Below are 26,127 nucleotides of genomic sequence, written 5' to 3' on the forward strand. Positions count from 1 at the left end.
CATGAGAAAACTTCGAGAATGAAGAAACCAACTCTTAGGTCAAAACATGAATGTCCCAAAATCTTTTAATAATGGTCCTAATGTGCTTTGTTCATATTTGTTTTCCATACCCACTCTAAGGGAGACAAGAATGTAGCTAAGACTTTTCTTGTAGGACACTGGGCATATCCATTAACTTTTGGGAGACAGAAGGGGACCATTAGATAATATACTCTGACCTCCAGCATCAAGGCAGACATAATTCTACATGGTATCTCTTCAGCAATAAATGGTATGGCATGAAGTGATGAAGAACTTACTAAATATGTGCTTCAGTTGATTTTCATTTTATATGCAAAGATTTTCAAAAGCAACTAGTGATCTGGGGTTCAGTCCTCAAAACCCCAAGACGCCAAGAATTAATAGGTACCTCTTACAAAAATGTAAGCCAAACTGAAGATTATAAAAAATGATCCTTCATCATCTGGTTTTAATAAAAGCCTACATGAATTTCACTCTTTGCAAGCCCCCATGGCCTGTTCAATTTGAATATGTGCTGCCGACAGTAAATTCTCTCCCATCACAAGCCCAAGTTGCTGAGTTTCAACCTTCTGACTTGTAAGAAAACTATACGCAGAAAGGATTGAAAATATCATATAATTTTCTTCCTCTCCTGAAAAAATAAGCCTTGTAATTTTTTTTGTTGCCAAGACAGCATTTATCTTTTGCACATCATCCTTTAAAAGAAAAAAAAACCTACTCAAACTGCACATCTAGTATGATTACTGCTTTATTTAGGAGACCTGTATTGCACCCAATTACAGCACCTATTGTGTAGGTGCCTGGGAGTCATTCCATAACAAACAAATTCTGTAGAAAGAAATAATAGACAGGGAAACATTATTTAGGAGATTACAGCTGTTGCAGCCAAAAGACATCATAAATAATGCACTAACAATTAAATCAAAAGCCATCGAGAATATGACACTAAATAACAAAATCAAGGACACAAAGGCAATGCTGGCAGCCTTGATGTCCTTGTGCCTAAATATTCAGCACATGCAAAGCTAATATTTTGTTTTTAAGTTTGATGACAGTGAACTAGGAGCCTAGAGCCAGATGTACCAGATCAGCAGCAGGATCCTCAAGCATACCACACTGCTCCACATGGCTGCCTCCTAAACTGGAAGCAGTACAGCCCCATCTGCACAGCACCAGAGGTATGGGAGTGACCTAACTGGCACTGGACACAGCTACTCTTCTGGATTAAGAGGCAAGCTGCAGAAAGCAAGAATATCATTCTTGAGGACACCACTACCAAACATGGTAAATTTACTTTGTAGACAGGGCTTAAGTTCAATTTTTGAAAGATTTAAGAGGTACAGAGATGAAGACAGAAAAAAAACTGACTTAAATGTGGGGAGGGCTCAGCACAGACATGCCTAAAAATTAGATGTCTGGCTTCAGGACCAGAAGTGACAAGCCCAAGTCAGGCTATAACTTCCATGTATTTTAAACAGTGAAGTGCAGGCATGGGATTTACTGCACAGTACCTAAGCCACAAAATTCAAACAGAGGGATCTCTCTGAAGTCCCATTTCTCTCCCAAAGTTAGGCACTTCCCTGGAGCTCTGAGTTAGGTTTTTATGTAAGGTCAGGAGTCACACCTTAAACCTCATCTAGATGTTGTTGCCTATATAGGGCTGGCTCACTCTTTTTCTTCCAACAGATGTCCTTGGGGACTGGAAGGAGGTGCTCAACCTTCAGGGGACAAACTCCCAGGTAGGCAATATTTAATAGCCTGCCTGGCCAAAAGGCTCAGAGTCAGCTGCAACCAATGATTTGGAGGGAGGAGGTACAGAGAGCAGAGTGTAAGGGCAGAGAACAGAGGAAATTATGTCGCCAAGAGAGAAGCCTAGGTTGCCCTTCTCAATGTCTGAACAAGAACAGGGTTTGCTTTGTTTGTTCTTTGCTGGCAAACTGACTGGAAACCCTAGAGAGATGACTGGCTTTAATAAAGAAGCAGGGACTTACTAGTAGCTTAGTGGTTCATGCATGTGCCCAGGAAATCAAGTGTGTACAGTGCCTTTCTTCATTACAAGGGTTCAAACCCTTTTCTCTTACTTCCCAAGAAAACACCCTACCCACCAAGCTAAAGACAAGGATGGAGTGACTCTGTACCTTATCTGTAGTAGCTGGGAAAATGGACAGAAAGAGATGCGAGAGATCTTGGGCTAGAGGGAGAGCACCTGTCTGGGAATAAAGGCTCTAGAATTGATGTTGAGTTTTGAATGAAAAAGTCATTGGATAACATGCATAAAAGTGTTTGGAGTAAAGACCAGGACCTAGGAATCTGAATAAACATATATTTTAACAGCTTTAAAAGGGAAGGGGGAGCTGCTACTTGGAAGCATGTCAACTATGATGAATATATCAGGACTGTGTGAGCCTACAGGTATACAGGTGAGTAAAATCACCCCAATTTCAACCCTGTATGAAGCAAAGTTAAAAGCCGGAGCAGTTTTGCTAAACTTGTGCTGCTACAGAATCACGTTGATGTGGCAGTTGCATCTGAACAGCGTGTATTAATATCCTTTGATAACAATATATTGGCAATTATTATAAATGTTTACACACTGAATATTTGGAGTTTTGGGGGGGGAATAGTTTCTTCATACTTTTTCACATGACATGAGTGTTTCACATGAAAGGAGTTTGTGTGGCACTTTAAGATCCTCAGAAACAAGGTGCAGAACTGTCTTGAACAGAAATGTAAACTTGTGGGGTTTTCCCCCAATTTTATTCTATTGCATAAGCAAGCAGTTAAGATCATCTTAATTTTAGCCCACAAAGATAATGCAGTGATTTGAACAAACGGAAACCTACTATATACAACATACTTTTCTAATCTTTAAAAAATTAACTTTCTTCCCCTATTTAATTTTATTTAAATGTTTTTCTTGGCAAGCTTTCCATATTTGGAACACTGACAGATTCATAAATTCACCCTAAGACCATCTAACATGCAGAGCCATGAGATTTTTTTTATCCCATTCTTCTTCACTTTGCCTGGGAGCACTGCCCCTCCTGGCAAAGCAAAATATTTCACCATCCATGTGTTTGATTAGCCCAACACACAGATCAGGGAGTAGTTAGTCATGGTCCTCTAGTGTAACAGACTTGAAGCTAAGCTGTTGCTAAGTGTGCCAAAAGGCACCATTTATGAGGTTAAATGCTGCACACGTGGAACTGGAACATACTCACAATGAGTAATTTTCACTACAGATGATATTTAAACAACAGATATAACAGGAATGACTATTCTTCCGGCTTTACTGGATGGATTAAAGAATGAAAAAGTTATTTATTTATTTATTTATTTATATATATCTCAAATACCCATATTAAAAGTGGGAACTTTATGGGAGAAAAAGAATTCTCGGGCCTTGGTCATCATACAATACAGCACAATTTTATTTTTGAACACATGTTTCCATATAAATTATATCCCAAAGCAACATTGCAAAATTAAACTGAGGACAGCATATGGTAAAAATTAAGATAAAGCAGGGATAACAGCCTCCAAATACTTGAAAGGGGGAAAAAATTCACTGTCTCTCAAACTCCAATGTGCCAATATTTTCTACTGAAATGTTCATGACTTCTAATGTTATCCTGGAACAGTGTTGGAGGGGGACCTCAGCCTCTCCTTTCTTGTAAACTGAATTGTAAACTGTAAAACCAGGACCACACAGTCTTTTCACTTTTGCCTGGCTGAAGAGATAGCCTGCAAAACTTTATATAAAGTTGTAATATCTGGGTTCCACTAAAGACCGATTCAACTGTTAGTCCTTTTATTACTGGGAAACTGAATTTCACATATTTTGTTTTGCAAGACTTGAAAACAAATGGTCCAAATCAATGGGGTTACATGAGAAATGAATTTGGACCACTGTTCTGTTTGTTCTATGGGGACATTCATGATGTTATGACACTTCCCGACAGAGGGGATTGCTCTTCTTGGACAAAATGGGTTCTTTTCCTTTGCTTCATTTATACTTTCTTCTTTAAATTGCATAAGAAATTCAGATAGCAAGGTTCTATACCATAGTTCCACAGCAAAACACACAAAGAACAGTTTTAAATCAATATCAATTTGTTTCGTTTTCTAATAACATTTCTTGTTCCAAGTTACATTACATACCTAACCACAGTACCATGTGCTCTGTACTTCTTGTCTGCCCATCAAAGAGAGGTGACAGAGAAGGTAAACCAGACTACCCTTTGGTAGACCTGGTGTGCCACCTAACAGCAATAGAAACCAGAATATTTAGGTCTTGTTATATGGTGCATTTTATCATGACTCTTTCGCCTCTCCCCCCAGTACAACCACCAAACCAGGCATAGGGTTATACACAGATTTAAGAAATAGCTGAGGGTTGCACAGAGAGCTTCGTATGCTCAACTCCTCCTTTCTGCCAAAACGAAGGAAGAGAAAGCTGCCTACCATACCGAGTCTCTAATAAATTATTTATGTGGGAAATATTGCCTTAACCATTTTCAGGTTGAAAAATATATTCCATACTGCAGGGATAATGAGAGCATAAAACATTAACACTACATTTTTCTATACCATTCTGCATAATTAACTACACAGCTGTTCATTCATTCAGGCCCAACAACCAAATTAATTTCCAATCACTTAACATGGGATGCACTAGAGGACATACTACAGGAATAAGTAAATCTGCTACTATATTACACACCACAGGAATGACACAACGTGGGGCCATGTCATAGGAGCAAATCCTTTATACAACAGACTTTTCAAGCAAACACAGAGAAAAATGCTTTCTTACTGTCTATTGGTGCAGCTAGTAACTGCCTTATAATAAAAACAAGTACAGTATAAGCATTTTCAGATGAAGTCCACAATGTGTCAGTACTGTTGTCTAGGCACTACTACTCCCACAGTCTTCCATCAGAAATGTAAGGAGGCAGAAGGCAGCAGGAAGGTTCTGAGCATTACCTTTTCTAATTATTATCTGTATTGCAGTCACATTTACAGGCCCTAAAAAGAGCAGGATCCCACTTTGAGAAAAAACAAAGCAAACAATAGTCCCTTCTCCAAAGAACTTACAAAGTAGACAGCCAAATGTTAGGAGGAGGAGAAAGCAGAGAAAGGCAACATGCTTTGACTAAGTCATACAGTGGTTCAGAGACTGAGCAAGAACAGACCCCAGACAGACCCCAGATATCCTGATTCACAAAGCAAAATCCTATGTACTATACCAGGACTGTCCAATATATTTGGCCTGAGGCCAAAACTGAACCATGGGGCATGGCACTTGCCAGACAATCCACCCCCACTGTGGCAGGGCACAGACTTGTCAGCACGGCTATCAGAGCTGCTGCACTGGTTCACGTCTCACAGGGGTAAATGCCACCACTTGTCACCCCCCCCCCGCCCCATTTTTCCCTCATCTACTCATAGACTACCAGCTGGACTGTCCTGTAGACAGTGATACCACATCTAAGCAAGGAGTTTGCTATTTCTCAGGGTTTTGTTTTTGTTTCATTTTTCTTAACAAATTCAATTCAGGTTTTTAGACATCATCTGGAATCACAGTTTCTAGATACCTTCCAAAAATGTGCTAAGCAATTTGACTCACAGCAATCATATGTGGTCCCTCCTCTATACCTTTCTGTGAAGTAGAAAATAAAGAGAGCCTTATATACAGTATCAGTTCATTGACTTCATAGTTTTGGGGCTAGCATACTCTTGGAGTGTCACTCCGAAGAAACTGAATATGTATGTTCCACTGTTAATGGCGATGATACAGGAACCAATTCTGTTCCTGATGACCTAACAAATGGTGTCAACTACTTTTTATATGAATTTATTATTGGGAAATATGACAGCATAGAAGCCACTTAGACTACCATTTGGTCCTAGAGTAAGTATATTGGTGACGATGCCAATCAGGGCTGCCAACTGTCAGTAAATTTACTGTCGGTAAAAAAGTCTAAAAATGGCTGTCAGTAAAGTCCATTAAAAACCTTTATCCACTGGTAAAAATGCTAAGCATTTGCAGTTTTACTGAAGCTCTGGCAGACATAGCATAGCAGAACTACTTGGTGTCTGAGCGGGAGTGTAGCAACCTGCAGGGAGTGTTCTCACAGCCATGTGCTGTTGCTGCTACATCTCAGGCTGCCTGCAATAATGCTGGTCACAGGTAGGCTTCTTTGGGGACCCATGCTGGGATGGTGGGAGCAGAACTGGCAGGGGTAAGACTAGGGCTTGAGGTCAGAAGGAAGAAGCATGGTGCAGGGTGAAATCAGGGGCATCAGAATGTGGGAGCAACACATCATAAAACTACCATTGCAGTCAAGCATAGTCAACAACCCAAGTGTTCTTGGGTTGGCCTCGTATCAATATAAGTTTCCCCATTCTCTATACACATGGCTTAGGTTTGAGTCACTCACGGTAACAGCTTTATTTCTATTCCCATCTCCAGTCACTCTGCAGAGGCCAAATTACTGTAGTAGTGGTCTGTCTGTATTCTGCAGATACTGTTCTGCTATTGACTGGACAAAGACTATAGAAGAGCCAACATAAGGTAAGAATTTCTTCCATTACTGATCTAGAGTGGCTTTGAACTGGTGAAAATGAAAGGCCGTATATCCTGTTTCCATCAGGCTCAGCAAACGAGTGTGCAAATTTAACCTACTTAAGGCAACTACCCAATACAGTACTTAAGAGATGTTGTAGCAGTTCCCACACATCCTGTGCCTATAAAAAACCTTCAACAAGCGAATCCCTGTTAAAGGAATCAAACGGTCATATGAATAAATCTCAATGAATCAAACACTGAAATGAGATTATCAGATTGGCTTAAAAATAAATACTGTGTCCTAACTGTAACAAATCAGTTCAACAGCAATTTAGTCCTGCTTTGATGCAGTTATTCCTCTAGCAACAAGAAGAAAAAAAAAAACCACCCTGCTAAAGAAATAACAATCCCATGTCTTAAGGGGACTGTTAAGAGAAAAAGGCTCTGCTGTACTTTCTCCAGTGCCTGTTGGCACCTGTATACTTTAGGTGAAGCCCCATTCCTAATTATATAAAACTCAAATTAACTATTTATATGGAAGCTATTTAAAAAGACATTAAATTGGAAAGTGAAAGTTAGAATCTCACTCTGTCCATCATTTCTTTGTATTTTCTGTGTTTTTATAAAATTATATTCTAGAAAAAAATAATTTAAAATCATATAGTAAAATCATATAGGTTTTTCTTTTTAATGAACTATTCGTTTCAAGCCTTGCATCCTAGTTGTTTTTATTAGCTGTATTGCAAGATCACATAGAAGCCCTGTAACATACCAAAACCTCATTGTACTATGCAATGTACAAATACTGAACAAAAAGACAGTCTCTGTCCCTCAGAGCTTATAGTGAATAAGATTATATTCATAGACCTTAAATCACCAAAGACTTCTGTACTACTTAACTCAAGATACTGTGAATAGTCCCACTGAAGTCAGGCACATGCTGAAGTATTTGCAATAGCAAACTTTAGAAATGCAACAGAGCTACAAACTATCTTGTGGGATGTGAATCAAATGGAATCATGCTGGAACAGAAACAGCATTAATCATGTATTTTATAATCTTGAAAATTCATAAGTTAGGGTTGCCAGGACCATGTTATCCTTATTTCCTCTGTCTTTTGCAGGTTTTCAGTACACATTTGCTTATCTGAAGGTTCCTTATAATAAAATCTAGTTCAAGGGCCAAGATCTGTTAGACTAAAATCTGGAGCACAATTTTTCTAATTGCTTTTTAAATGCCTGAAAATGAATTTTAAAATTAATGGAAATTCAGCTGCATCATCTGTAACAGTCTTTACAACATACACAGAATGCCCTGAAATAAATGAAAGGTTGTTTAATATGGTTAGGCAACTACAGGAACTGCACTGTGACAAAAAAGGTTGTAGGAATCTGGTGTACCATAATCCTATGCAACTGCAAGGTTATCTTTGTAACTTCACTGTCTCTGGTTAAGACAGAGGTATAAGTGGGGGCATAATATGAAATAATTAAATTGTACAGGTGAAGCAGTGGATAGCATGAGATTTGATTATTGGTGACCAAATATTTGCCAGGAAAAGCACAGCTGGGACTTTAGAACCCAAACTGAGTTTGCTGGGCTAGTAATTAGAAAACCATCTCTTTTTGAACTTGTAAAATGAACATATTTGATATGGAAATCAGACTCAATAACTGGATCCCCTGAGGCCATTTCTACGGTCACTTTTCAGATCAGAACCACAATGTAGGACCATCTGGAAATGCTAGTTACTGCAGAATACAGTTGCCCACTTATTAGGCAACACTCTGGTGTTTTACACAGGGGAGGGTATGACATGCTGAAGCATCATAGTCTATGTTGGGGGGGCAGAAGGGGGGGGAAGGGTTCTTAGTTTCCAGGAGCTGGTTTTTACCTCTGAATCTCTAAAAAGTTTGTGAGCAAGCTACAGCAATCTCTTCTCTCCCTGTGAGATTAACTTGCAGTTATAATGTGCTGATGCACTAGAAATAAAAGCCCCATGATTCAAAAGGCAAGAGACTGGGGACAAGTGTTTTCTCTTTAATTTGTCAATTGACTTGGCATTCTGTAAGGTGCACCTGTATTGCCAAGGATTTACTAAAGGGTCTGAGAGAGGCATAGGAAAGTAGCTTAAAGAAGTTACTTTGCTGGCCAATGTTTTGCGACTTCTTATTTTACTTTCACTCTGGTTCATTTGTGTGGGTATTGGGAACTGCAGTTTCAGATCGATGAGAAACAAAGCACATACTACTCTCTTAAATGCCAAGTGCCCCTTTACACTCTCTGACCATTACATGTCTATGCCCCACTGATGTCTAAAGACGCTGCACAACTGGATCTCATGTCCAACACATAAGCTTGTATGTAAGAAAACCAAAAAAGGTGCCTCTTGAAAAATGGTCATCTTTTTCTGACCTCTTCATTCAACAATGCCCCAGTTAGAGCACATGAATAATGTCAAAACCATCCAGTACTCTGAGCATTGCCATACGTAGGTTTCAGTGTAGAGTGCCAAGAAGAATTAACAGCATAGTTAGCAAAAGAACACAGGCTGCTTTGCGCTGCAGTAAGGCATTAACTATGTGGTGATGCCGTTAGGAACAATGGCAATTACACGGAGAATGGCATTAACACTACCATGTCGTTACAGCCTGATAATTATGCAATCAAAACTTTATTAGCAATCATCATCACCATCTATTATTCATCACAGACAGCAAATTAAGATGCAAAAGGCCGCTTCCAAGTCAGAGATGGGATTGTCTAATGATCTGAGGACTAGCCTCACTGTAAGAAACTGTCCTATTCCAATTGTGTCTTCACAGGCTTCCGAGTCACCATGTAGCCTTCAGTGAGTCACAAAATATCTTGATTCCCCAGTTTGTAAAATGGAAATAATGTTTACCTATTTTCAAGGGTTGCTTATGTCTGAAGATAAATGTTATCTACTAGTATAAATTTCCTAGGTAGAATATTTAATTTAAATTATTTAAATAAATTTTAATGCCTACCATTACATTCATGAAATATGTACTTGCAAGCATGACATGTGAATAAATCACCAATACAAAGAATGAAGAGAGATAAACTGACTCATTGTACAGGCACAGATAAACACATATGGTGGATTTTGCTTAGTGCCTTAGTCCTGACTGAAATGCTGTATAAGACCTGATGTGGGGTAGAGGACTGCATGAGTACCCTTTGGCACAACTGAAACCTTAGTGTGTACAATGACTGGTATCTACATGCACAAACATGTTCTGCCAGAATAGTTTAAGCACCTTGGTTTGAAGTGTCAGCCTTTGATATGATATACTTTTGACTCTATTTAACTTAACGCAATCCATCATGTCCACTTCCTTCTATCTCCAATATTTACAGTGCTTTCTTCAAAAGCTCTTTGCATAAAAACTTAATAAATAACTTGTAACCTTCCCAAAGGCCATTCATTTATTTTACACTAAATTCAGAAGCAAAACCCTGACTTGCCTTGCACCAAATATGTATGTAATAACAACATACAACTACAGTAAACTACACAAATGAATGCTGGAGTCTCCTAGCTGTATTTATCTGCTTCCCGGATGATTTATGCTTCTACTGCATCAGTGGAATAAGCCAGGACTCTTATATTACAGAGTTGTTAGCACTTTCATTATTTGGTATCATTTCCACCAATTTATAGCTCAGGGATGAGATTACCCCTTTCCTCCCCTTGTTCTGCAATCTGATATGTGTGGGCAGGCTGAAATTACCCATTGCCATTAACAAGGCTCTACAAGGATTGTGGGGTTCACCTGCATGGATTCAGTTGCACAGTCATGTACTTTGGTTATTGTTTGAACTTACAATCTAACCCTTTCTCAAACTGACCTGAAGAAGGAATTTCATTAAAACACTTATCTAAGTTTATCCCAGCTATGCAGTTGGTCTTACAAAAGAAACCACTCACAAAAATCCTTACCTCTTGCACCTTTTCAAGTTGCCAGTTTTCTTTCTGTCAGATCTGGAACATGATTCTACCTGCTGCTTCTCCTCTGTCTAAATTACAACTGCAACCCTAAGGTCATGCAGAACAGATACCCTTTCCTCTGGCCACTAAGTTTTCCTCCTTCCCCCATGTTCACTGAGAGAGGGAAGCTGAGGAAAAATACTCTGTGATTGCATCTACATGTGCTGATTTAAGGCACGTTAGCCATTTTTAAGGCATATTAAGAGCATAGGTCTACATGTGAGGGTCCTTAACGTGCCTTAAAAATGGTGATTTTAGCTAATCACGCCTTAAACGCTCTTAAAGCAGGTATCAAATTTAAACGCAAATAGTTAAGGTGCCTTAAGGGACGTGTAGATGCCTTAAGGTGCCTTAACAGTATATATGTCGACTGAGCGGGCTGAAGCCAAACCCACAGGGCCCTGTGCTGCCACTGAGTGCTGCCAGGAAGCAGCGGTGGTGGGTGCTATTCTCCAAGGAGCCAAAACTGGAGCTGGAGTGGTGGTTCCAGCAGCAGCAGCCCTTGTCGGTGTGCCAACCGACGACTGCACATGGGGGCACAAATAAAACAAAACAACCCAAGCCGTTGGCAGACATGTGAGCAGGCCAGGAAGCAGTGGCAGCCTCACACGCTCCCTGCATTGTGCAGTGAGCAGAGGAACCGCACCACACTGGCCGAGGCAAAGGCAGGCATTGTGTCCCTGCATGCAGTCATCGGTCAGCACACTGACAGGTACCGGTGCTGCTGGAGCTGCTGCTGCAGCACCTGTACCCTGAAGAACAGCACCCACTGCTTCTTCTTGGTGGCACCTGGTGGCAATGCAGGGCCCTGCAGGCTCAGCTCCAGCCCACTCTTGACCAATGCTGGGAAGGTAGGAACAGGGGCAGGGGTTTGAGCTGGGATCAGGGCTGGGGCTCTACCGACTGCATCCAGGGGGACTGGAGACTCCCACCCCCTCAGCCAGTGCTGGGCTGCAAGCGTGTTTGCTCAGCGAACCGCGTTAAGGCGCCTTTAGGCCTGCACATGTAGATGCGTGCCTAGATAGCCTAAATGCACCTCAGGCTAAGGTACACTAAGTTTAGGGATGTGTAAATTCATGTGTAGCCACAGTGTGTGTGATAGGAATAAGGAAAGGGAGGTATAATGAAGCAGCGTGTTCTAGAAAAGAAATACAGGCTTTTCTACAGTCTGTTAGCAAGTCTACTACTTAGTGTTTATAGATTAACCTCCTCCATAATACAGGCCATAGAATTTCACACGGCACCCAGTAATTCATGGTTTGAAGGAAAGTATTGTTATAGCAGGGGTCACTGGATGCCACAGTTTTACAAGCTCTTTTCCTTAGCACTGAACAAGTTTTTTGTCTTAGAAGGAAATGTTATGGTGTTAATTTTCTGAAACAAATTCTTTGGAATAGCTGTGAATGACTTTTCACTTTGTCTTGATGTATTTAATACAAGTCAATTTTTGAAGTATAATTACTCCTTGGGAGCCAATCTCTGATGATATACGGAGTTCCCTGAAAGAAAGAGTTCTCTACATGCCATATGTGACTAATTCTGCTGTAGGCCTGCTGTTGGTTAGTTTAATTAATAAGTTATACTAAGCATATGCCCAGATTCGATGTCATGGATTTCTCCTCCAATGGGAAGTTGACCTCAAGACCATGGCATCTATTTTTCAGCAAAGGGATAATGTTATCTTGTAGCTGCATAAGCAGCAGAGATATACACAAAAGCTGCAGAATTACTGTGATCAGCTCTGATCAGCATAATTCCAAATGATCACAATCAAGTCCTAATAAGTGGGATAGTCCAAATAATTTCTGGAGTGCAAATTTAGTGAAGGGTTGTGGTAGAGGATGACAGAAAACTGCCAAATGATCTGGCATTCCTTGCCGGGAGAAAAAGACACTAGCAACCTGATCATAATAACTCACATCATCCATTTAAAGTAATTTATGAATAAATTAAAAGTTAAAGGGAGGTTTTCAGGAAAGGGAAGTTTCCAAGGTACAGACAGAGACTGGATTCCCTTAGGTTTATTATGGACCACAAAAGGAAAGTGAAACACTGTACCAATAATCACAAATGGAACTGATAATAGAACAGTTTATCTGGATTTCAGGATTCAACCTGGAGGCTGATTCCCTTGTCTCTGTGATTTGATTTTGTATAAGTCAACTTCAGCCTAGATTCTGTCCTCACTTGCAGCAACATAAAATGAGATAAACTCTGCTAAAGTAAATGGATTCAAAGTAAAGTGTACTGAGTGTGACCAAGAACTGGCCTTGTAGACTGTCTGCACTGAGAAATTTCAATAAAGGGCTGTTCAGCTACTCACCCATCAGAAAGACTCAGTGAAGCTAAACTCCCAGTTTTAATAGTCTTGTTTTAGTTCAACAGTTCTACAGGCTATGAGGAAAACCCTGCACACTAATACAAGAGCCACAGTGCTGTCACACTGGCAGCACTTGAGCATAAGCCCAGGACTTCATTGGCAAACATATTCCATTAAAAAATAAATAAATGAAAAGCCCTTCTAAATCTGATGTTCTCTATCAGACCTACAGACAAAGCAACTGTGGACTCTGCAAATTAAAGCCCTAATAAATGCCATCCCAGGACATTATTTCCTGAAAAGCATAGGCAAAGAGGGCAAAAGAGCAACATAAAAAACATTAAATTGTTGGACAGACTTTTAAAGAAATTTGTCATTATGCAGATAATAAAACTGAGAAAGAAAAATGCTGGGCTCATTCAGGAAATAATATGAAAGCATTCATCCCCATTAAGACATAAAAGCCTCACAGAAATGAGTGGTTTTTGCCTGGAGTCCAAAAAATCTGTTGTTTTTTTTTCCAGCCATCTTTTATTTTATTTTGTCTGGATGCAAATAAGAAAAAGTACAACCTGAAAAAAAATATTTAATAAAAATGCATGTTATACATTGAGCCAGACTGTCAGCTTGTGTAACTTAATACTGTTCCACTGAAGACAATAGAGCTGCATCCATTTACAGCATCTATTTTGATGTATGCATAGAAGGAAGTACAACTGTGCAATTGCTATTGTGGTTTGGTTCCCTGTTCGCCAGTTTTCCTGTTTTTATTTAGGTCCCATGGTGAAGAATATGTAGCTTTCAAGAGAGACAGTATTTATTTTAAATGTTATGCATATTTTCTTTGGGACCCCAAGGCAGTTTTGTAATCTGAGCATCTTCCGTTCTTGGCATGCTCACTTCAGAGCTCTAATTTAAAGAAAAGTCATTTCAAGCCTGAGCCACAAAGTTCTCATTGCTGTTATGAATTTACCATTCCATAACATGCACAATATTGGAGAAAGATGCTGGCACAAGTATGAGGAAGTGCAGCAACTGGACTACTCCATAGGCATGCCCCCCCAGATTTGTGCCACTACTTTTTGCTACTGTGCGTGCCCCTATGTGCTTTGGTGTAGGACAAAATGCCCTGCTTTGGGAAACTATCGTGTCCCCGCTCCTCCTGGTGTGCTGTAGGAGCCAGGATGGAACTAGAGGAGAGGAGACAATTTGGCCGGCAGCCAGAGCATCTCCTAGGAGGACTGAGCCTCTGTGTCTACCAGCGCAAACTCTTGTGGTGTGCAGCGCGCCATTTTCTTTTGTGGCATTTTTTTTTTTTTTTTTTTTTTGCTACCAGGATTTCCAGGTAGTAAATGTTGCCTCATGCCACAAATTTGCAGCACAGGGCATGTTTCAACGTGCCAGGCATTTGGTTTGTGGTGTTATGAAGAGCCACAAACCGCACATGTCTGGATCCAGCTTATGTGGAAACCAACCAGATAAATGTTGGTACAACCAGCCTGCTCCATATCAGACCATAAACCTTGCCTTCCCCCAGGCCTTCTACAAAGCTGTGCACCACAAGGGGCTGCAATTATGCCAACCCCTGAACATAAAGATCAGTGCTAAGGTTTGTTACAGGCTCATCAAAGACAGTCTATCAATCTGAGCCTCATATCTGACACTAAGATACTTCATGCTCCCCTTGTAGGTTACCTCATCCAAAGTTATCAGATTCTATCAGAAATTCAGAAATCTCCAGGAGTATTTCCTTCTCCCATTGTTTCTGCTAATTATCTTGCAACCTAGCCAGGCCCAGGAAAATGTTTTGACTAGACATAACTAGAAAAAAAGTTAATATTTTAAAAATTAGCATTGTTTCTACATTTTTGATAATATTGGAAATATTTCAATGTTTAAAATGTATGTGACATTTCATAGAAGGATCTCATAGAAGTATTTGGTCCAGGACATATATGAATGTATAGAACATCAGGGTTTACAAAGCATATCCAGCAACAGGGAAGAAGCACATTACTTTAAATGTATAGTCTGTGACTTGCCATGCAGTAGTGAAGCACTTAAATTAAGTACTCTAAAATAGGGAGGTTACTATATATTTTTATTTACACCCTCAAGTGCATCCATCATTTCAATTGGATGTTTATCAACAATTCACCTTGGAATAAAAGAAGACACTTCAGCAGAATAACAGCATAGAGAAATTATGGCTGCGTGTTTCCTACTGATGCCCTTAAAAAGTGTGTGGCTGCTAAGGATAAGGATGCCATACAAAAATGTTAATCTTGATCAATGGAGTTGCCTTAGCATAACAGCATTTCACTGCCTTTTTCTGTATTCAAAATCCTAAAATAGTCTGTACAAAGTGCATATTCACAACAGAAAGAATGTTGTCACAGTCGCTGTGGATGTTGAGGAGATAAAAAAAATTAGATCTGAATCACTCTATGCTTCCAAACAGAAGACGCAGCACAGCTCAAACAATTGTCACATTTCAACCAGAAAGATACAAGACTTTAACTAACTAACTAATCAAAATACAGAGCTAAGCAACAACAGAAATTCCTAGCGGACATTTAAGATAATGGCTACATTAAGTTCCTGCTGGTTTGGTGCGAAACTCCTAATGTGCAAACCTAAAGGAAAAAAAATTCACAAACAAAAGAGGGGGTGGGGAGCAGGGTGTTGTGTGCGAACCCCACTTTACAACTGGAATTTTCTTTTTTCTTTCAAAGGTGGCCTCAGAGTTATTTTATTCCCTTATGTTCTTTATTTCTACTGTATAAACTGTTAATCCACTTTCAAGTTCTCTACTCAAGTGCATTTCTTTTTAAGGAAAAAAGAAGAAGTGACAGCTAATGAGAATCTGGGCAACCCTGCATCTGGCGTACAGCCTGCAATTCAGCACAAGAGGCAACCTCAAAAGATAAAAAGAAAGAAACAGTTTCACTGTGGTTGGTACAGAAACAAGGGACATAGGAAAAGGCTGAGAACTTACCTCCACAAAGAGCTCTCCAACACTTTCCCCATGTCAGTATGGTAATACTTGGTAAGGATGAGAATCACCTACAGAAGAGAATGAAAATACACGTAAGATATATACACTCAAATTTTAAAAAGTAATAAAAACAGAGCATTTTCAGGCCATCCCAATCCCTGTACACAAAGACTCATTTCTTAAATACTTCCAGAAATGTACAGTTTCATTCCAAATTAGTTTCTCCATTTTTGGGAGCGTAGGGCAGTTATAAAATTTTCTATAAATATTTCCACTTTGTAAAGACTTGCCTATTTTACTTGGGAGGGGGAAAGTGTTATCACATAAATTCACCTTAATTCCCAAATGGCAGCATCTAATCAGTCTATGAATGACTTTCACAGCAGGAAGAGCCAAGTTACTCCCCAGTCCTAATTTACAATGCAGCCATCTTCAGTTTCTATGGACATGAATTTATCTTATCCAAAGTGCTAAGCAATGACATTGGATCTCAGCCAGAATTAGGAGTTGTGGTCTTCTCTCCATAAACACAGCACTGAAACATGTCATGTTACTTTCCTTGAAGTGGTGGCTGTTTTCCAACAGGCAGTAATGTACTGTATATGTTACTAATCCACATTGCCAAAACAATGAAAAATATTTTCATATACAAACTAAATCCCATTGACAAAACACTTCAGGCTAGTGGAAAAAAACATCAAGTAAGAAACATGTTCCATTAGCTCAGTGTTTGCAGAGCAACAGCAAATTAAGACAAACTCATTGGCCAAATAGTATAAAACATTGGTCCATAACTACTGTACTGTGCTGGCTGCTACATTTTAAATTTAGCTCACTTAAATCAAATCTCCTTTCACTTGCTGCCAGTCCATATTAGTTCTTCTTACACCAGAGTTACCATGGCAACCCTGGAGAGGTAAAATTGGAAGAACCTCTGGTTTCTTGCACAGCTGTTAACTTGGTTAATACAGGGTCAAGATCAGTCGCCTCCAACAGTCTGAAGCATGCTTTTATTCAGCTAAACCTAGCTTTGTTCTTGACCACCAGATGAAATCTTTAGCAAACAGCAGTTTTAGCTATTTGCTTTGATTACCCAGATAATTAATGTACTAGTACTGTATTGATGCAACAATTCAGGGTTTAGGTGGCTGCCCCTTGCAGAGCACAGAGACTCTAGAATTCAAGGTAATTTCATTTATTTGCCTTTAAACATACACAGCATTTTGCAAACTCAAATATAGCCCCACTCTTACTCTTTATGGTGGAACCTATTAAATACAATAGAGTTACTTAAGGATTTACAGTAATATAAGGAAAATCAGAATCAGGCCTTAATTCACTAAAATATATTAAAGCTTTCGTATTCTTAAAAGAAGTCACAATCTAAAAAACATTTTTTCCCATTGCATTTTCCTGTTGTTTGGCTAAAAGGCATTTTGTTTTAAAATTATAGAATTTTATTTATTTTTTTAAATCTCACCACTTAGTTTTAAATAGTTATGTGACTAAACATAATATGGCATGAAAAGCCAAAAGAAATACTTATTTCCCAGGGGATAGAGATACCTACTGCTGAGACTCCTGGTTAAAGCCCCAGGCATGTTTCATCATGTCAGCTATTTATTCTATTGTTAGCATCTTACTACAGCTTTGCTGCACTTGACCCTTGGTAGGAAAAGGAAGAAACCTCACTATCATGAACAATCATCTCTGGCTCAGATTATTAAGGGAAAACTTTTGGCCAATGCTCTCTTCAACCAACAGGCATTTGTTCAGACCACAGGAATCTACCCAGGCAACTTTCATGAGAGTTGAAAATATAATTTTGGCCAGTCAGACTAGAAGAAAGATAATTAGAAGATACAAGAATTGATATTCTATACTACTTTGTTTCATTACATACACATGCAACCATGGCAATCAATCTTAAAATTATTAAACCGACACTTTTTATGCCCATGCATCCCATAACTATAATTTTTAAATTGCAGATTTTCAATGATGGCAGAATGTACAAGAAAGCCACTGTCTACCAAGATCAAGCAAAAAACTATTAAATTAAGCTGCTATCAGACATAGTTGAGATATACTAGGTTTAAGCTTTAGAATCTCAATCCCCTAAATCTTATGGAAGGCTCTGCAAGACAGCCTCCAAAGACAGCGTTGTCAAATCCTTCCTAAAAATAAAAGGCTTTCAAGTAGGAAGGGTTCAATAAGAGACTACAGGACACCCACAACTATGCTGACTGGCAGCAGTTCACCTTGCAAGGGGGTGCAGATGCAATGGGGGTGAGGAGGGAGGTGGGGGGAGAAACATCTAATTAGAAAGCCAGTGTTCAGAGCATATGTGACAGCCATTCAATTCAAGTAAATGTAAACTGCATCCTGTAGCAGCATCTCCAGTAAGGGAATGCCTCACTGAGGGACCCATTTTGTAGTATAATTCTAATCCAGAAACAGTGATTTATAGCATATGTCAAAGCTCTCTTCTCCAATGCGGCTGTTAAATTTATTTAAAAATGAAGAAGCTCTCTCTACAGCATTTCAGAAGCACCAGGTAAAGGTTATGGAAAATGACTTAGTGGCTAGACAAAGCCACAGCCAGCTATCGGTGGGCACTAAAAGAGTATTAACAGACTTCCGTAATGGTCTAACAAGACTGGGTCAGAAGCTGTCAGAAGGGTTGACCACAATTCAGTTATGTCCATGTATTTCATTCCAGCATCTAAAAACTACAGGCCAAGTACTGTACATTCAGCCTTCAATGTAATCCTCTGTACTGGAGGCGTTTTTCCATGCTAAACAGTGATAGTACTAAATACTGTTGTTTGATCTCAGATAATGAATGAATCCAAAGAAGTGTAGGAATCTTTTCCAAAAAATTCCAGAGTATTTGGACATTAGGAATTCCACATCTCATTTAGTAGAGCAGCTCCTTGATTTACTGAGCAGACATTTCATTTCTGTGAAGCTTTATAATTAAAAAGCATTTTCCAGATTGGACAGCAGCCAAAAATGTGTACATGCTGCTATCCTACAGAGAGTGCTGTAGCCATCTGTGAATGAAGAAGCATTTGCAAAGTCAACAGAGAAATGATAGAAGGCCCACTACTTCTCCAATTTCTATTAATGTAAATCGCACCAAACTCCTTGTAATTCAGTTAGAATTCACAGAAAACCCCTTAGAATTTAGTTAGATAGCAATGAAGGAAAATTATATTTAACAATTTCAGCACTTAGATAAATATAACAACTTGTTCTACTATCTGCAACCACCAGCTAACCTGATTAGATGCCTTCTTTCATTCATGTCTTTTTTCTCCCAAGTTCTTAACAATGCTTTTATCAGCTGTCTTAACCCCACTATTATTCTATCAGAGGCTCCCTAAAGAAAGGAAACCTTAAAAGGACCCATCAAGCTATTATTTTAAAAAATGAAGGTAATACACAAATAAAATGTGTGTTAGACAAGAAAAGAAATATAGATTTTTATTGTGGAGCAGTTTTCATCTGACAATACTGGACATCTGTCAGTCATTAAAATTGTACCTCCATGGCTTCCCAATTACATTGCTACTTTTTGTTCTCAACTTAGGTCCTTCTGCTGCATGTAGCAATAAGGCATATGTAATCTATCTGATTTCTCCAGTTTGCAGGAATGTTTAAAAAAAATCCCAATAACTACCCCCCCTCCAGTTTTCTGATAGGTTGTCTAGCAGGCATTAGAAACACGTAACTTCGTTTGCCTCCCTTTTCCACAGATTCTGAGTATGGACAAATGTAACATATAGACCAATTTGAATTCAGTTTACATCGGAAGCATACAGCCATACAGCCTGTTAAAGCAGTTTAAAGCTGCCCAGAAAGATCTAAAAGTGTACCTGGAAGATCAAGTACTCTTTTGAACGTTATGTGTGGACATCAAACATTCTGTGACACAGGTCTGGTCCTCCAGGCACCCCACAATTCATCACTTCTTACCCCCTCACCCCTGGTATGTGGCTAGCACTCTACTGTCTCCTTTTTCTTCTCTTCTAATGGCACGTTTACCAATGATCTTCCTTGTGTAGTGATACAAGTTATAATTTAGAGATTCTCCCTAACTATGGAGACTGAGGAAGTTGGCAATAGAAGGCAATCTCTCGGTTAGGTAATAGTTAGAGAGACAAAGGGATTGTAGAGGCTTACTGACTTTTCCAGTTCTCATTCATGCCTGACTATCTTTATTGAACCCAAGGATCGTTACATACTGCCGGTCAATAAAATCTATTTTTTTAACAACCAGTTATGTCCTCACTCTGATAATGTAGACTACAAGTGAAGTCCCAGACTACCTCATAGCATGGTTCAAGGTTGCAAAAGCTTATGTCCCTGTCACATGGCAAGGTTCAATAGTGGTTTTGTGCATCCTGTCATCTCTCTCACCACAAAACTTCCTTAGTCCATCAGTCTACTGTCTAGCAGCTGTGCATGTTAGACCAAGATTAGAATAATAAAATCATAGAAAATTATGGTTAGAAGGGACCTCAGGACGCCATCTAGTCCAATCCCCTACTCAGGGCAGCGCCGTTGGCCCATATTCAGTTTATTATTCACTGTAGAGGTCCTTTTCTGCAGAGCCCGGCAGTGCCCAACCTGTACTTGTTCATGGGATTGTTCCATCCTAACTCCAGGACTTTATGCTTGTCCTTGGTTAACCTCAAGAGACTTCTTTGGGTCCAATCCTCCAACTTATCAAGGTCACTCTGAACCCTAGCCCTACCCTCCAGCATATCTACTACTCCCCGCAGCTTGCTGTCATCTGCAAACTTGCCAAAAGCGCACTCCTTCCATCTTCCAGGTCGTTGATAAAGATAGTGAACAAAACCAGCCCCAGGACCAACCCTTGGGGCACTGCAGTTGATACCAGCTGCCAGCTAGACACTGAGCCACTGATTATTACTGTTTGAGCCCAATGACGCAATCAGTTTTCTATACACCTTACTGTCCATTCATCCAGCCCATACTTCCTCAGCTTGCTTGTGAGCATGTGATGTCAGACCATATCAAAAGCCTTGCTAAAGTCCACTCCACTACTCTCCCTGCATCCACAGAGCCAGTCATCTCATCACAGAAGGCAAATCAGGATGGTCACTCATGACTTGCCCTTGGTGAATGCATGCTGACTGTTCCTAATCACCACCTTCTCCTCCAGCTGCTTAGAAATGAATTCCTTGATGACCTCTAGGCAGACAAGGATCTTTGGGTGAATCTGATACCTTTTAGCCACCTAAACCCTGAATTGTTGCATCTTTTATTTGACCAACTTAAATAGTTGGAATACAATTATTAAGCAAGCTTTCGGGTTCAAAAACCCTTCGTCAGGATAAGGAAGTTTCAGCAGTTGGTGTGTCCCCTTCCTGGATGGAATGACAAGTAAAGAAGCCAGAGGCTGGTCTGGTATGCATGACCTCTATGATTTTTCCAGGGACTGAGGTGAGGCTTATTAGTCTGTAATTCTATGGATCTTCCTTCTTCCTTTCTTAAAGATGAGCACTATATATGTTTTGGAATCAATTCCAAAGAATTCTTCATTCACCTTAAATGGGCACTGGGAGTTAGACCTCTTTCAACAGAAGAGCTATTCTGATTGGAACTCTGGCTGAGACCTATGTTTTTTTACCAGCTCATCAGCTTCCCGACCTGTTCTTCTTAACATTTAACTCCCTCTTCCTTCTAGAAAAAGTTATTTTTGATTTGTTTTAAAGCTTTTTAGTATGATTCCACCATTTTCAAATATCATTTATTGGGAGTGGGGGGAATTCACACTTCTATGGCAGCTAATACCCAAGACAGTTCTCCAAGATTGCATTTCAGGGGCATTTTTTTTTGCCCTGGGAAACCATGTTGAAAGCAATTCCATTTGCATGACTGCCCTGGTTGTTCATTGCAATTCAGGCACACAAACAAATGAACTAAATAGTGAGCCTACTACTACAACATTATCATGTTACTACTGTCTTTCTATAAACCCTGGATATTTTAATTATTTTTCTTTTTTCTCCTCAGCTGTTAGTCTCTACTTTTGCCCTCTGCTGAGACTCATTTGCAACAAGAACCTACCAGAGAGTGTAAATTTTCTCATTTAAGGGATACAATATGCTTTTGATCATCTCCTAATAATTTGCTTGGCTTTAAGGGAGCCCATTTTAATCCCCCTTATTTCATCATCCTGCCACCCAGGAGGAAGGAAAAGTGAAAAAGGGAGGGACTTCAGATCAATCACATTCCATTTAACTTTGCTTTTTTTCCTTGCTATGAAAATAGCCCTTAAAATCCTGGCCTTTTTGATAAATGTGGGATGAAAAAAATTGAATTCTTTTCCAACCTCTCTCTATGCTCTTTTCTTTTATGGACTGTTCTTAACAGGGACTGATATTTTTCCCTAAATAGAGAATTTTGTATGAGAAGTATTATTTGACTCCAGCCATTTGTCCTTAAAAAAAAAAAAAGAGTGCTTTGTTGGAATCACTTCAAAGGCTTAACAAAAGTATATATTAAAAAATAAGAAGCTACCCATTAAACTCATTGCTTATTTCCTTGTGTTTACCAGAACTTATTTAAAAATGGAAAATGATAGTGATAGGTATAAAAATATTTGTAAACAATAAAATAAAATGAATACATTTCTCAGAAATATTACAATCTTTCAAATTCTTCAGCACATGCTTACATGGGAACAGTACTGCTGTTCATGAGAACAGATCCAGTAAAGTTAATGAGACTGCTCGAGAGAGTCAGTGCACAAGTTACCCAAGCCAAACCCTGAGTACGTGGGTGACTCCAGGCCACTCTGCTTGGCATCTGCATCTAGCACACATCGTTGGAAATCGACTAGGCTTGCCTCTCCCGCAAGGCCCACTTTGGGCATATGACAAGCCTCCATAGCATTCTGCAGGCACACTGCTACAGCTACCTATGTCCTATCCCTTCATCCACTCTGCCTCCATGTGACAAAAGGCAGGTTCTTCCGCCACCACAGATTTGTTTTTACACAAATAAATTAGTTTTCACTTACAAGAAAGTTAAGAACAAAATATTACTACAAGCAATTATCAGGAACTAAACTACATTCATACAAGTTTCCTGTATAAGGACCAAATTACTGTGATACTTAGAACAAATTTCAATGCTCATCTGCATTAATTGAAAAACATATATAAAATGGAGAGAGGTGTTAGGCTTAGGAAGTAGAGGTTTGGGACTAGAGGTTAAGAAGGAAACTTTTAGATACTAAAAATGCTGTTAAGAATTCACCAGATCAGCTCTTACTCTACTCTAATACAAGTTTATAAAAATGATAGATGATTTAACATGATAAAGTATGGGTGTGGCAGGGCACTACTGGTGCCTGCCACTTTAAGGGCTGAGCCAAACAGCCAGCAGGTAATGTGCTGGCTGTTTGATTATGGTGCTTGATTATGGTGCCCATTTTAGACCTCTTGGTGCCTATATAAACAGAGCAGTTTGCTACTGGCAGGCCAAGCAGAAACACTGCCTGGCTGCAAGGCTGTATGCAACATCCTGGAGATAATGGCAGGAGCTTAAAGGGATGGTTTGGAGGCTCCTGGTCTTGGGCATGATCTAAAACTTCACCCTTTCAGAAGTGGGTGGCCTGGTGGGGCTCCCAGTGGCATGGGAGCTCCCAGGAAATACCAGGCCAGTTACCACCCCAGTGAAAGGCAGGCCAGGGCACCTTAACCCCTAGCCCCCACAATACTCTGGGTACAAGGCAGCCAGGCATGGCTACGGCCAGCTGAGCCCCCACTGAGGAGGGAAGCCCCGTGGCCCCAGTGAGGGGGTGGCCCCAGTGAGGGGACAGATGAGGAGCCCCAAGTAAGGGGGAAACCAGAGGGCTGGGAGCCCAGTATATGTATGTGGGTGTGTATAGAGTTGCCCTGGGAGGGGCCAGGGCAAGCTTAGCCCCGGTCGGGTAATTGGCTGGCCACTACCCTGGTGAGGGTCACGGGAGAGGCCCAAAAGATGGTACGTCTGCCACCCAAGGTGTGCGCTAGGTAAAGCCTATGGCCAAAGGGGCCCGCTCCAAGAGGGAGTAAGGCAGTACAAAAGTTGTAGATGCATGAAAGAGGCCCTGTGAGACTGGGTGGAGTGTGAGAGGCCCTAGTGAAAGGAGGGCAGTATGAGTGTGCGTGTGTCTGAGGCCTGATAATGAGGGCTAAGCTTGGTCCAGCTCTAGACTGGGAGCATTGTCGCCTGGATGCCATCTACAAGGCTGGGCTCCGGAGTAGGGGAGGAACAGAGCCACAGATAGTGCCTCATGGCATTGGGGAAAGAATGGGCAGCCTCCCACCTAATTAACACCATAATTATGCATCATCGAGGTGTGGCAGATGAGAAGGTGGGCGGGCCAATACCAGCCCAGCCCTGAGAGAGCCGCCTTTTACAATGGGCATAGATTCCCAGTTCTTACAACTAAATTTTACTGGGAAAGGAAAGTACTTGCTGTATCTGAAGGCAGTTGTTACTGTATCAGTGCATTTGCCTTAAGCATTAGTAATAACTCTGTATAGTGCATCTATTTATAATTCAAATAAAGACATAGAAATGACTCAATTCCTTCTTTGAGAGGTATTTCTACCCACAAGTAGTGCAAATATATTTGGCTAGAAAATACCACAATTACTTCAGAGTTCAAAATGACTTTAAGATCTTGTGCATGAGGGTCTGTTCCTGCCATTATTTATGTATATTAGCTGTAATAATATGATTAATAAAGTAAAACTGAGATGCCGTGAATATGCATCAAGACTCCACTGCATTACCACTTTATGGATAGAGACAAAAAGGCATTCCCTGCCTCAAAAACTTTACAATCCAGGTGTGAAACAAGGCAGACAACAGATGGATAGAGACAACTGGAGAGTAAAAGAGAATATAAATTAGCATGAGGTCTTAGACCTCAAGCTGCACCAACAGCCTTACCAATGTCAAAGGTTTTTGTAGGTATCATGGCAAAGGAGAGCTTAAAGGAGGATCTGAAGAATTATGAAGTGGCTTTGTTTCCCAGCAGCTTTGGCAAGCAGGAAGCAACAAAAGGTTCTTGTCTTGAAATCTAACAGCTGAGCCTGGTGCCAGCAAATTGACTAAAACAGCATTATTCTTATGCATCTAAGTATTTAGGGGATAAGGGTTGCAACGGAAGAACCCTTAGACAGAAGAGCTGTCTCAATTTTCATAACTGATGATGTTCAATTTTTATACCTGGACCAATGTTCTAGCTTATTATTTCACCTGTTATATATCTGACCGTTCAATCTGCAAAAAAATTAACATGCCTAAACTCAGTATGAGGGTACCTGGTCTTCTTTGATGCTACTTTAGAACAATAAAAACTCTGCTCCATTTTATATAGATTGAATGAAGCCCCCTGGTTCATAAATGGTTTAAAGATTAAATAATAAGCACACAGATCTTAAATCTGCAACCTGTCAAAGCAGTATTGTAATTATCTACCTGCCCTATATTAAGCTTTCCAAAGTATTCCAAAGAGACCACAACATTGTCCTATTTGGTTAGGAAAAGTTCCAGTTCTTTGCAATTTCTGTTTACCATGCAAGCTGTAAACTCTTTTTTAGGAGTTTACATGTTGGTTTATTTTAAGAAAGTGTAAAATGCTACAATATAAATCTAGGAAAACTCCACGAGAATAACGAACCAGGAGGTAAAATTCCTTTTTCCCCATTAGAGATCAAGGATTGTTTTTAACATCTTATCTGGCCTGAATGCTATAATGATATTTTGAATTTTGGAAGAAGACTTCTGCTTTTCTATGAGTTTTTTAATCTTCTCTAATAGCATATCTCCAAATAAGATGACACTATCTCTCCAGAAACTAAACAATTGCTGGATTACTACATTTATCATTTCCAATGAAAGTTCATGATCTGGCAGAGATGACATTGATGATGTTTTACATGTCTGTTTCCTATCTCCTTTACTCCAGGGGTGTTAAAAACATGGCACACAGGTTGAATCCAGTCTGTAGGGCCCCATTACCTGACCCACAGTGATGCCTGCGGGTCTCAGACTAGCCTCACACACAACATGCACTGACCTTGGCTCCACACACTGCAGTCGGTGTGCAGAGTATTGCACATGGGGCCAGTCTGGCCACACACTGCATATGGAACCTGCACTAGGCC

General features: G+C 40.0%; 1 protein-coding gene and 1 long non-coding RNA gene across 8 annotated transcripts in view; one reads left to right on the forward strand and one right to left on the reverse strand.

The window, feature by feature from the left end:
* The window catches only part of SORCS2 (sortilin related VPS10 domain containing receptor 2), a 937,533-nt gene that overhangs the window by 638,035 nt on the left and 273,371 nt on the right, over nt 1-26,127 (reverse strand). For all 7 annotated transcript variants that reach the window (XM_059721554.1, XM_059721553.1, XM_059721552.1 and 4 more), the window contains exon 2: nt 15,926-15,993. In XM_059721554.1, the coding sequence (XP_059577537.1) occupies nt 15,926-15,993 (68 nt within the window). The remainder of the gene's footprint in view (nt 1-15,925; nt 15,994-26,127) is intronic.
* On the forward strand, nt 1,185-15,846 carry LOC109281109 (uncharacterized). The gene is made up of 5 exons (XR_002087669.2): nt 1,185-1,305; nt 1,708-1,760; nt 2,356-2,441; nt 6,497-6,598; nt 15,763-15,846. It is a non-coding gene; the product is annotated as an uncharacterized LOC109281109 (long non-coding RNA).

Source organism: Alligator mississippiensis, chromosome 2 (genome assembly GCF_030867095.1).
Source record: "Alligator mississippiensis isolate rAllMis1 chromosome 2, rAllMis1, whole genome shotgun sequence".
In the NCBI taxonomy this organism is placed as follows: domain Eukaryota; kingdom Metazoa; phylum Chordata; order Crocodylia; family Alligatoridae; genus Alligator; species Alligator mississippiensis.